Below are 11691 nucleotides of genomic sequence, written 5' to 3'. Positions count from 1 at the left end.
TAAATTACCTCTGTTGTTTGATTTTATCATTTGATTTGTTTTTCTGTGTCTGTATCTGTGTTTATTTTCTTTGTGATTGTATTATAATTGTATGTACAGCGCTTTGAGAGTCTCGTTGCTGAAAAGTGCTATATAAATAAACTTACCTTACCTTATGTTTAAACAAATACTTGAGCTTGTCCTCATCTGACAGTGTAAATAACTGTGCTGCAACATTAGACAATTTACAAAATAGCTGCTTTCTCAAATCATAATAAAAAGGACAGTAAAATACAAAACGCAATTTATTTTCAATATCATTTAACTGGCATAAACAACATGTCCGCTCCTCCTCTGGAACAGCACCTAACACACACTGATCTCTGAGTTCTAGTTATATTTAGTGTAACATAAGGCTCAGGACTAAAATAATCTTTTATCAGAATATAGGTTCTCAGCTTTGGCATATATAGAATTTAATTTGACCATTTTTGTTTTAACATTTCAAAATAGAATTCGTTGAGATTTGCATTAGTAAAGATTTTTTCCATCTTTGGTCAATCTTGTGTCTGACATGTTGATAAACCTATTCCATAACCTCAACATATCACAAACATGTCTAACTTCACATGGTTCCCAACCTATATCTCCACACAGGACTAACTTAGGGGCATTTATTTGCACACCAAGGAAGTACCTTAAGGCTCTAAACTGAACTGTTTTGCAATGGGTTGGCTTACAGTAACCCCAGAGCCCTGCCCTGTATTCCAACACAGGACAAACACAGGATCTGTACAGTTATGTATAGGTTTTATTTATTGACATGAATAAAATATCTGGACAACAGAACAGAATGGAAATTGTTCTTTAAGAAATATTAGTAAATGAAGATTGTGATATGATTTACGTGATTGCAGATATACTTGGTCAAATAATCTGATTTGTGTTGTTAAACCATCTTTGCATGACAAGAAATGTCTCCAGCCCCAGCTGTGATTAAACTCTAAAGAGTAAAAGTTGGAATTACGTTTAAATTTTTTTGATGAAATCTAAGATAAGAGCTTAAAAAAAAAACCTAAAAACTGTTATGATCTAAACAATTTATGGCAAATTTTAGAGAACTATGTGTGATTTTTTTTTACTTTATAACGATGATAGATGAACAAAAACTGTCCATAAAAAGTGGAAATAGAGGAGTTCACAAGAGCATGTTAGCATTTAACATTCAGCTTTACTAAATAACATGATGATGAACATTCACAGAAAGCAAAAACCACACAAAGCAGAGGCATCACTGAATATAAAATATTAAATAGAACCATAAACTCTGCTGTGATAAATAAAATAAAAAGGGATTATGGTTTATTTCCATCTCCTTTGTGCCTGTTGCTTTTATAGATTTATATTCTCATGAAATGGAAACAGAAAAATATTGAAAGCAGAAGTAGCTGCTTTCAAAAATAATTTAACACATTAACTTTCCATACCTGCAGCCAAGGAATTTGACTTAAGTTCCACTTTACATTCATTAAAGACACTTTTAAGACAAAAAGGAAAGCATTTCTTTCTTGTAAGTATATATATATGATTAGTAATAACCTTGGTTACTTATAGATCTAAATGCTAATGTTTTCACTTTTGTTAGGATAGGATAAGAATCCTCACCGATGCACATTGATTAGACACCTGCGGCCACACTTAGATTGAGGGTTGGACACCTGTTATTACACGACTCTATCAGATAGACACCAGAATGGTGACACATAATCTACTGATAAACACTGAGGTGCACATCCGTGTGTGGGAGTGCCAGATATAAAAACTATGTGTGACCTTCTTTCGGGGTTGCTTCGACGCTTTGATCACCGAGCGGATCCAGGACAGGGAGCCTCAGCGCTGATTTCTGTAACCATTCCTCTGCCTTATTTAGAATTAAAGTGTTAAAAGTATAGAACAGTTTGAGAATCATTCCTTTAAGAGGAAGAGTTGTGAACAATGGTGTCGCTTCTGGGGGAGATGCGGAGAAGCTCCGAGGCATCTAATTGCCAGCAGGGTGCGGTAGCTCAGTCTGGCCATCCTGAATGTTAAGTGTTCATCAGAGAGACATCCTGGGGGAAGAAACTGCCTCTGTGTCCAGGATGTGTAGGGTCTGCAGAGATGTTTGCTGCCCTTTCACCTGAGTTGTAGCAGGAAGTGTAGTTTATGCCGGGCCTTCTTCCAAACAGTGTCATCTCAGGTCCCAAGAAAGGGTGGTGCTAAAGATGCTCCCCTGGCTCACCTGTTGTTGCAGGTCAGTCAGGAAGCTGACCCACTAACAGGGAGAGGCCTATTTTAGAGAAATTAAAAGAGTCCTAAAACTAGTTTAATGTAGAAGCTCAAACCTGATAATGAGTTTATCTGACGCCCACAAACAGCAGATCCACAACAAAGCTACTGCTGTAAAGTAATGTTGGAGTAAAGAGGAAAATCATTGCTGTGGTTTGTAGAGCTCACGGCCACCTGAAGCTCAGAGTAGGTGGCATTATCTGCATGACAACAGGGGGCGCTGTTGGGCGAAGTGGTGATGTTCAAGAAATGCACCTCAGAGTACTCTACTGCTTCATCTTCAGCCTGGAAGGAAACAAGAAAGCATTCAGTTAGGACTATTACATTTTTTATTTTCCTACATGCAGAATAGAATATAGTGGTTAACTAAACTATTAGAAATATTAATATCTGTTATTAATTTAAATAAACTTCTGTCAGTAAAGATGCTGACTCATTACCTTAAGATTTAAACCTGCAGAAGCTGATTACTGAGGCTGAGACAGGTCTTTAAATGCTATAAATATGAACAGTTTTTATTTTGTGATAACAAGAAAATTGTCTTGTTTTCTCTGGATTAATTGACCAAATAAATTAAAAATCAGATTAACCAGATATTACACAATGGTTTCCTGTCAGGCAATAAACAAATGCATGGGGGAACATCTGTGCAGAAAGCAGCTACTGATTTTAATTATTGATTATTGTTTCTTCCTTCCTTAGTTACTTCCCTCCTTACTTATTTACTTACTTACCTTGGAGACGTTGCCGTTCTCTGTTTCTACTGGAGGACCTGAAAACATGCAGTTCAATAGATGAGGATGAATGATCTAATTTAAAGCAACATTTTTAACCAGATAAACTAAATATTGTTGCATCAAGTTTTATGTGGTTTCATTTCTAAGATTTATACACAGGGCAGAAGTAGGAGAAGCACGTGTCCTTTCATTAAGAGACGAGTACAGTGAACAGGAAATATGTGACTTAATTTTATGCAGAAACACTGCAGCAAATTGCTGCTAAGATTTCTGGAAATTTTTTATGCGTTGCAAAAAGAGGGAGGTTAAAGTTCTCTTCTTTTTATGTGTTTTCTTAAAAACTACAGCATTTTCAGTTTGTACTAAAATGTTTATCTGCTGAAATCTTTATGAAATGATCCTTAGACTCAAGAAAATAATGATAATAACCCACAGCATATTAATTAACTTAGTTCATTTGTTACAAATCATTGTTTGAAACCAATTAATTTAATTAATAATTCATTCATTAAAATGAGGACTCTGAGAAAACAGCTTAGTTGTTTTGTTTATTGTTGTTTATTTTATATCAAGATGCTGCACAGAAAATATTTTTATTCTTTATTTCTACAGTTTGATTTTGCAGCAGAAATGTTCTCAGGATGAAGATGAAAATGATTAATTTTAGAGAGAAATTAAATTAATATTTTGGGGTTGTGATTGAATCTGTCTAATGGGTGGTCAGCAGCAGCTTTGATACATGCTTTAAGTACAACCACTGTTAATTCATCATACATCTAGAAGTGAATAAAAATACACATGCATGCATGCGTACATGCAGATGGAGACTCCACCCTAACAGCCTTCTGTGCTTTGATTGGTTAGCAGTAGTCCAGTCTGGCTCATTTATACAACATCACTACACACCCCCACATCCAGGACAAGTTATCAGCATTTTATTTATAGACTTCTTCTATTTATCTCTGATAATTAACTGTCTAAAACCACTTCAGGCTGAGCAATTTTACATTATTGGCCTCAGAATAATAATATTAATTGGCTTCCACCAGAAGTTCGTCCAGCTCAGTCCCGGCCTCCACCTGTCAGTGGATCACTAGCTTCCTGAAGGACCGGCAGCAGCAGGGGAGGCTGGGGAGCATTTTCTCCTGCATGAGAACCATCAGCACCGGCAACCCCCAGGGGTATGTTCTCTACCCACTCCTCTTCTCCCTGTACACAAATGACTACACCTCAGCCGACCCGTCCGTGAAACTCCTTAAGTTTGCAGACGACACCACTGTCATTGGTCTGATCCAGGACGGTGATGAGTTTGCATACAGACAGGAGGTGGATCAGCTGATACACTGGTGTTGTCAGAACCACCTGGAACTTAACCCACTCAACACTGTGCAGATGATGGTGGACCTTCGGAGAACACAACCCCCGTAACCCCCCCTTACCATCCTTAACAATACTGTATCTGCAGTGGACCACTTCTGGTTCCTAGGAACCACCATTTATCGGAACCTGAGCTGGTCCTCACACATAGACAATGTTCTGAAGAAGGCCCAGCAGAGACTGTACTTCCTGAGGCAACTCAAGAAGTACAACCATCCACAGGAGCTGCTGGTCATCTTCTCCACTGCCATCATTCAGTCTGTCCTGTCTTCATCCATCTCAGTGTGGTTTGGCTCATCCACAAAAAAGGACAGGTCCAGACTGCAACAAATAATCAGGACTGCAGAGAGAATAATCAGGGCTGACCTTCCCTCCATCCAGGACTTATCCAGGTCTAGGGTCAGGAAAAGAGATGCTAAAATCTATGCTGACCCCACACACCCTGCACATAAACTGTTTAGGCTTCTACCTTCAGGTGGCGCTGCAGAGCGCTGTCTGCTAAAACCAGCCGCCACAGAGACAGTTTCTTCCCCCAGGCTGTTTCTCTGATGAACGCCTGACAGCCAGAGCTCCAGAACAACACCAAACATACTTGAACTGATCTCACATTATCTTCTATTGTAAAGTCAATTGTGTTTATATGTACAGGGGTTGGACAAAGAAACTGAAACACCTGTCATTTTAGTGTGGGAGGTTTCATGGCTAAATTGGACCAGCCTGGTAGCCAGTCTTCATTGATTGCACATTGCACCAGTAAGAGCAGAGTGTGAAGGTTCAATTAGCAGGGTAAGAGCACAGTTTTGCTCAAAATATTGAAATGCACACAACATTATGGGTGACATACCAGAGTTCAAAAGAGGACAAATTGTTGGTGCACGTCTTGCTGGCGCATCTGTGACCAAGACAGCAAGTCTTTGTGATGTATCAAGAGCTACGGTATCCAGGGTAATGTCAGCATACCACCAAGAAGGACGAACCACATCCAACAGGATTAACTGTGGATGCAAGAAGAAGCTGTCTGAAAGGGATGTTCGGGTGCTAACCCGGATTGTATCCAGAAAACATAAAACCACGGCTGCCCAAATCACGGCAGAATTAAATGTGCACCTCATCTCTCCTGTTTCCACCAGAACTGTCCGTTGGGAGCTCCACAGGGTCAATATACATGGCCGGGCTGCTATAGCCAAACCTTTGGTCACTCATGCCAATGCCAAACGTCGGTTTCAATGGTGCAAGGAGCACAAATCTTGGGCTGTGGACAATGTGAAACATGTATTGTTCTCTGATGAGTCCACCTTTACTGTTTTCCCCACATCCGGGAGAGTTACGGTGTGGAGAAGCCCCAAAGAAGCGTACCACCCAGACTGTTGCATGCCCAGAGTGAAGCATGGGGGTGGATCAGTAATGGTTTGGGCTGCCATATCATGGCATTCCCTTGGCCCAATACTTGTGCTAGATGGGCGCGTCACTGCCAAGGTCTACCGAATCATTCTTGAGGACCATGTGCATCCAATGGTTCAAACATTGTATCCTGAAGGCGGTGCCGTGTATCAGGATGACAATGCACCAATACACACAGCAAGACTGGTGAAAGATTGGTTTGATGAACATGAAAGTGAAGTTGAACATTTCCCATGGCCTGCACAGTCACCAGATCTAAATATTATTGAACCACTTTGGGGTGTTTTGGAGGAGCGAGTCAGGAAACGTTTTCCTCCACCAGTATCACGTAGTGACCTGGCCACTATCCTGCAAGAAGAATGGCTTAAAATCCCTCTGACCACTGTGTAGGACTTGTATATGTCATTCCCAAGACGAATTGACGCTGTATTGGCCGCAAAAGGAGGCCCTACACCATACTAATAAATTATTGTGGTCTAAAACCAGGTGTTTCAGGTTCATTGTCCAACCCCTGTACAACAAGATATTTAAAAAGATATTCTTTATTATTGAGACCAAAGTACCAGTGTCAAATTCATTGTTTGTCTGTACAAACTTGGCAATAAAGCTTATTCTGATTCAGTATCTGTTAAAGTGGGAACATTCTGTCTTTCATATGACAAGTCATAATACTGTATGATGGAGATCAGCATAACTCAGCAAGGAATGCTGTCAGATACTGATCACTAACATCATAAAAGCAGGTTCCTCTTGAGTTCCTCAAAATCTGTACTTCAGCTCCTCCAGAACATTTGATATTTCATAATAAAAAGAGAAGTGGAGCTCAGTGACCAGTTGTAAAATTTTGTTGTGTAAACTTGTAGCACACTAACATTTCCACACTGACCTTTTCTGCATCAGTGCCAGGCATGACACAGCAACTGTCAGTGTTGAAATGTTATATTCAAATTTCCTCAGTAAAAGCTGAGCTCCAGCTCTCTTCTGGATCTTCAAACGTTTGTGTCCTTCAGTCAGGGGGAACCTGATTCAGCTACAGTGTGATGGAGGATGCACTAAGGATCCTGAGTCTATTTAATATTTGACATCTGCACAGTATGACAGGCATTCTGTGTTTATGCTTATCATTTAGACTGTAAAATAAGAAAATAAGACTAGACAAAGACAATGAAAACTGGTCATAATTTGAAGATGTAGTTACATTCTCTTTTTGAATTATCCTTAAAAATATAAAGTTTAAAGCTTCGGCACACAGGGATTAGGGTGATGGCAAGAAGGCCTTCCAACCTCAAAAAGGTGGAGCATATCACTAAAGATAAATGTTTCAAATATCAGTGGAAACTTGCAAAAGGCTGCACAGCAATTATAAGAAGGGTCTGATTGCTGCAATACCAATAAAGACATAAATGTAGAAATAATTTTAAACAAAATTTGAAAGGAAACAGAGAAATATAGGTTTTTGTAGATTGTTATTGTTTTTGGGTAAATGGTTGTGTCATCTGCGATGGACTGGCAACCTGTCCAGGGTGTACCCCGCCTCCCACCCATAGAGGGCTGGAGATAGGCACCAGCTCCCCGTGACCCACTATGGAAGAATTGGTAGAAAATGACTGACTGTTGTGTCATTTCCAATCAGAAATAAAAAATAACTTTAAATCTAAATCTTTCAGATGAATGAATAATTTTCAAGGGTTGGTTGTAGGTAATATTTTACCTTTATCCGATAACTCACCTTTCTGTTGACTGAAGCTCTTCCTCTTGTAGAAAATCAGCAGAGCTGCTGCTAACATGAAGATCAGGATGGCCAGAGTCAGACCCACATAAAGCAGCAGACCTGCAGGGATATTAACAGTTTATTACAAGGACATTTTCACATAAATATGACATGTGCTTTAATGTTCCTCCTTCATCAGCCATTGATAAAAAACAGATTTTTCACTTATTTAATTCAGACAGCTTCTGTTGTTGTAGAGACCTTCAGAACATTCTCCACTGCTGAGCTACTCCATACTTCATTGGTTTTTATCCACTTATCATCAAAGCATTGTGTCAGTCTGGTTTCTTAGAGCTCTATGAAGATTTCACACTTTGTGTCCAACATCTGAATTCTTTCCACTTCTCCATGTCCTCCCTTTGCTTCATGATCCCTGCTCTGCCCTCCTTTCAGCCACTGATCCAAAAATAATTCAACACTAGACTCCCCGACCCTGTCGATTGTTTTACTAAACCCGAATCAACTCATGTTCTGGTTCTGTGTGTAAGAACCCCCCACTTACCTTTTTTAATTAATCAGAAATTGTTTTTTTTAAACATTGATATCCGTATACAGGTCCTTCTCAAAATATTAGCATATTGTGATAAAGTTCATTATTTTCCATAATGTCATGATGAAAATTTAACATTCATATATTTTAGATTCATTGCACACTAACTGAAATATTTCAGGTCTTTTATTGTCTTAATACGGATGATTTTGGCATACAGCTCATGAAAACCCAAAATTCCTATCTCACAAAATTAGCATATTTCATCCGACCAATAAAATAAAAGTGTTTTTAATACAAAAACGTCAACCTTCAAATAATCATGTACAGTTATGCACTCAATACTTGGTCAGGAATCCTTTTTCAGAAATGACTGCTTCAATGCGGCGTGACATGGAGGCAATCAGCCTGTGGCACTGCTGAGGTCTTATGGAGGCCCAGGATGCTTCGATAGCGGCCTTTAGCTCATCCAGAGTGTTGGGTCTTGAGTCTCTCAACGTTCTCTTCACAATATCCCACAGATTCTCTATGGGGTTCAGGTCAGGAGAGTTGGCAGGCCAATTGAGCACAGTGATACCATGGTCAGTAAACCATTTACCAGTGGTTTTGGCACTGTGAGCAGGTGCCAGGTCGTGCTGAAAAATGAAATCTTCATCTCCGTAAAGCTTTTCAGCAGATGGAAGCATGAAGTGCTCCAAAATCTCCTGATAGCTAGCTGCATTGACCCTGCCCTTGATAAAACACAGTGGACCAACACCAGCAGCTGACACGGCACCCCAGACCATCACTGACTGTGGGTACTTGACACTGGACTTCTGGCATTTTGGCATTTCCTTCTCCCCAGTCTTCCTCCAGACTCTGGCACCTTGATTTCCAAAACACATGCAGAATTTGCTTTCATCCGAAAAAAGTACTTTGGACCACTGAGCAACAGTCCAGTGCTGCTTCTCTGTAGCCCAGGTCTGGTGCTTCTGCCGCTGTTTCTGGTTCAAAAGTGGCTTGACCTGGGGAATGCGGCACCTGTAGCCCATTTCCTGCACACGCCTGTGCATGGTGGCTCTGGATGTTTCTACTCCAGACTCAGTCCACTGCTTCCGCAGGTCCCCCAAGGTCTGGAATCGGCCCTTCTCCAAAATCTTCCTCAGGGTCCGGTCACCTCTTCTCATTGTGCAGCGTTTTCTTTCACACTTTTTCCTTCCCACAGACTTCCCACTGAGGTGTCTTGATACAGCACTCTGGGAACAGCCTATTCGTTCAGAAATTTCTTTCTGTGTCTTACCCTCTTGCTTGAGGGTGTCAATAGTGGCCTTCTGGACAGCAGTCAGGTCGGCAGTCTTACCCATGATTGGGGTTTTGAGTGATGAACCAGGCTGGGAGTTTTAAAGGCCTCAGGAATCTTTTGCAGGTGTGTAGAGTTAACTCGTTGATTCAGATGATTAGGTTCATAGCTCGATTAGAGACCCTTTTAATGATATGCTAATTTTGTGAGATAGGAATTTTGGGTTTTCATGAGCCAAAATAATCCGTATTAAGACAATAAAAGACCTGAAATATTTCAGTTAGTGTGCAATGAATCTAAAATATATGAATGTTAAATTTTCATCATGACATTATGGAAAATAATGAACTTTATCACAATATGCTAATATTTTGAGAAGGACCTGTATTTGTAAAATTGTTCAAATTTGACTACTACTTCAACAGACCCAAATCATCACAGGAACAGATAATGGACCTGAAGCTGCAGCTGGTTTCTCAGAGAGTTTGTTGGTATCAGAGGAGGATGGAGAAGGTGATGAACTCAGACTCTGTGGTGTTTTTGTTGTGGAGGCTGCTGGGAGAAACGTTGATCTTATAAAAGGTCCCAGAGTCCATCTTGGTTCTGAAGGATCTAAGAATTTGGAAATTAAACAGAATCAAAACAGCTGAGGTTAAAATTTACATTCTTCTTCTTTTTATGATTGATGTGTGTCTTCATGGGTCACAGTTTGGACACGCTGGTCTTTTAAAGTAGATCAGTTAAATAATCTGAGCTAAATGTTTAAACCCAGAAATCTCACCTTCTTTCACAACAAGACGAAAATCATCATATAGAGTTCCAGCCCACACAGTAACCAAGCCACACCGGTACCGTCCTGAGTCCGACTTTTCCAGCTCTGTGATGCTCACATGCAGAAAATCAGATGACAGTTTATCTCTTCCTTCATACCTAATGCTGTATCTGCCTGTCTGAGTTCTGTCTTTAGTTGTTTCAATGAGAATGTTTTTTCCTTTGCAAGTTTCCTTACAGAGAAACCTCCTGTTTCCATAGTAACTAAATTCACATCTAACTGTGATGCTTCCTCCTTCCTTCCTGGTGTAGGTTCTCACAGTTTCTCCTTCCTGCAGAGCTGCTGAGGAAATAAACCGTCACTTATTACTGCCATTTTATATAATGTAGTTGAAATATAGTTATAAATCAAGCTGGATGCAATAGAATAAATTTAAGTTTAACCGAGTGTCTCAATCTAATTCAGCTTAATTCTCTAAATGACTGTTTGGATCAACATCCTTCTGGTTTATTTGTGACACCTCATAAAAACTCCACTGAGGATGTCTGTAAATTAAAGCTTTGGAGAAATAAAACATATTTCTCTGCTTTGTGTCTTTAAGAAGGTTTTGAGTGTTTCAGCACTCGATGGGTTACTTCTGCTCCATTGTTCCTCTTTGGGAGCTTTAAAAATGAAACAGCTGTTTCCTCTGTTTCTCTGATTAACCTGAGTTGTAGAAAGTTAACACTTCTCCAATACAACAGACTCTGAGCTCTATAGGAGGTAACTAGATTGGTTCATCTAACTATGAATTTCAACTTTCATGTTTTCTGTGAAAATAGTCAGAATTTAGATCCTGAGCTTTACAAGATCAGCATATTTTACCATGAAAATCAACAGACTGTAAAAGACAACTGGAGATAAAGTCCAACAGAGTTCAGTTTAAAACTGTTCAACAAGTTGAAAAACTTTATGATAAAACTGTGAGGAACTGAAAAGATGAAGGACTGAGAAAAGAAAAACTGATAAATAAATAAAATAATGTACTCACTGAGGAAGAAGAGGCTGATCAAAGTGTGACAGACCTTCATCCTGAGCTGCTGATGGTTTCTGACTCTGCTTCTCTTCCTTCTTCACTGATAAACCAGGAACTTCTCTGAAGGATGGAGTTCCTCCTCTGAATGGAAGAGGTCACTCTCCTCCTGTTCTAACTGCAGAATTAAGGTTTCTGTAAAAACCTTTGAATTGAAAGATAAAGTATAATTTGTTTCCTTTATGGAGCCACTGATGTCTTCCTCAAAGCATGAAACTATGCTCAGAGAAGAATGAAAGCTGCTGCTTGAACACAGAGACAAACATCAAACTAACAATGCAATTAAAAACAAACCTTTGTCCTGTCTTTGAATTAATACTTATAATCCTGGTTATTCATCCATCCATCCATTTTCTATCCCTGCTTCTTCCATACAGGGTCACAGGGGAGCTGGTGCCCATCTTCAGCAGTCTACGGGTGAGAGGCAGGGTACATCCTGGACAGGTCGGCAGCCCATTGCAGGGTAACACAGAAACACACAACCATGC

At 39.8% G+C, this 11691-nt stretch overlaps 1 protein-coding gene across 3 annotated transcripts; it reads right to left on the bottom strand.

Moving 5' to 3' along the window:
* Window positions 1-772: 772 nt before the first annotated feature.
* On the bottom strand, window positions 773-11233 carry LOC124872310. 3 transcript variants are annotated; one of them, XM_047372159.1, is made up of 6 exons: window positions 11162-11233; window positions 10141-10470; window positions 9816-9971; window positions 7549-7650; window positions 3039-3076; window positions 773-2589 (listed from the first exon to the last, which is right to left on the bottom strand). In XM_047372159.1, the coding sequence occupies exons 1-6, from the start codon at window positions 11199-11201 to the stop codon at window positions 2410-2412; spliced, it is 846 nt and encodes a 281-aa protein (XP_047228115.1). In that variant the 5' UTR covers window positions 11202-11233; the 3' UTR covers window positions 773-2409. The 3 variants fall into 3 exon arrangements, with proteins under 3 accessions (XP_047228115.1, XP_047228125.1, XP_047228109.1); XM_047372169.1 differs by having other exon boundaries at window positions 9816-9962; window positions 10141-10473; window positions 11162-11219; XM_047372153.1 differs by having other exon boundaries at window positions 10141-10473; window positions 11162-11216.
* Between the last annotated feature and the right edge of the window lie 458 nt (window positions 11234-11691).

This window comes from Girardinichthys multiradiatus, chromosome 1 (assembly GCF_021462225.1).
Source record: "Girardinichthys multiradiatus isolate DD_20200921_A chromosome 1, DD_fGirMul_XY1, whole genome shotgun sequence".
NCBI lineage: Eukaryota > Metazoa > Chordata > Actinopteri > Cyprinodontiformes > Goodeidae > Girardinichthys > Girardinichthys multiradiatus.
The sequence above is the reverse complement of the archived record's forward strand: the minus strand, read 5'-3'. Positions and strand labels throughout refer to the sequence as shown.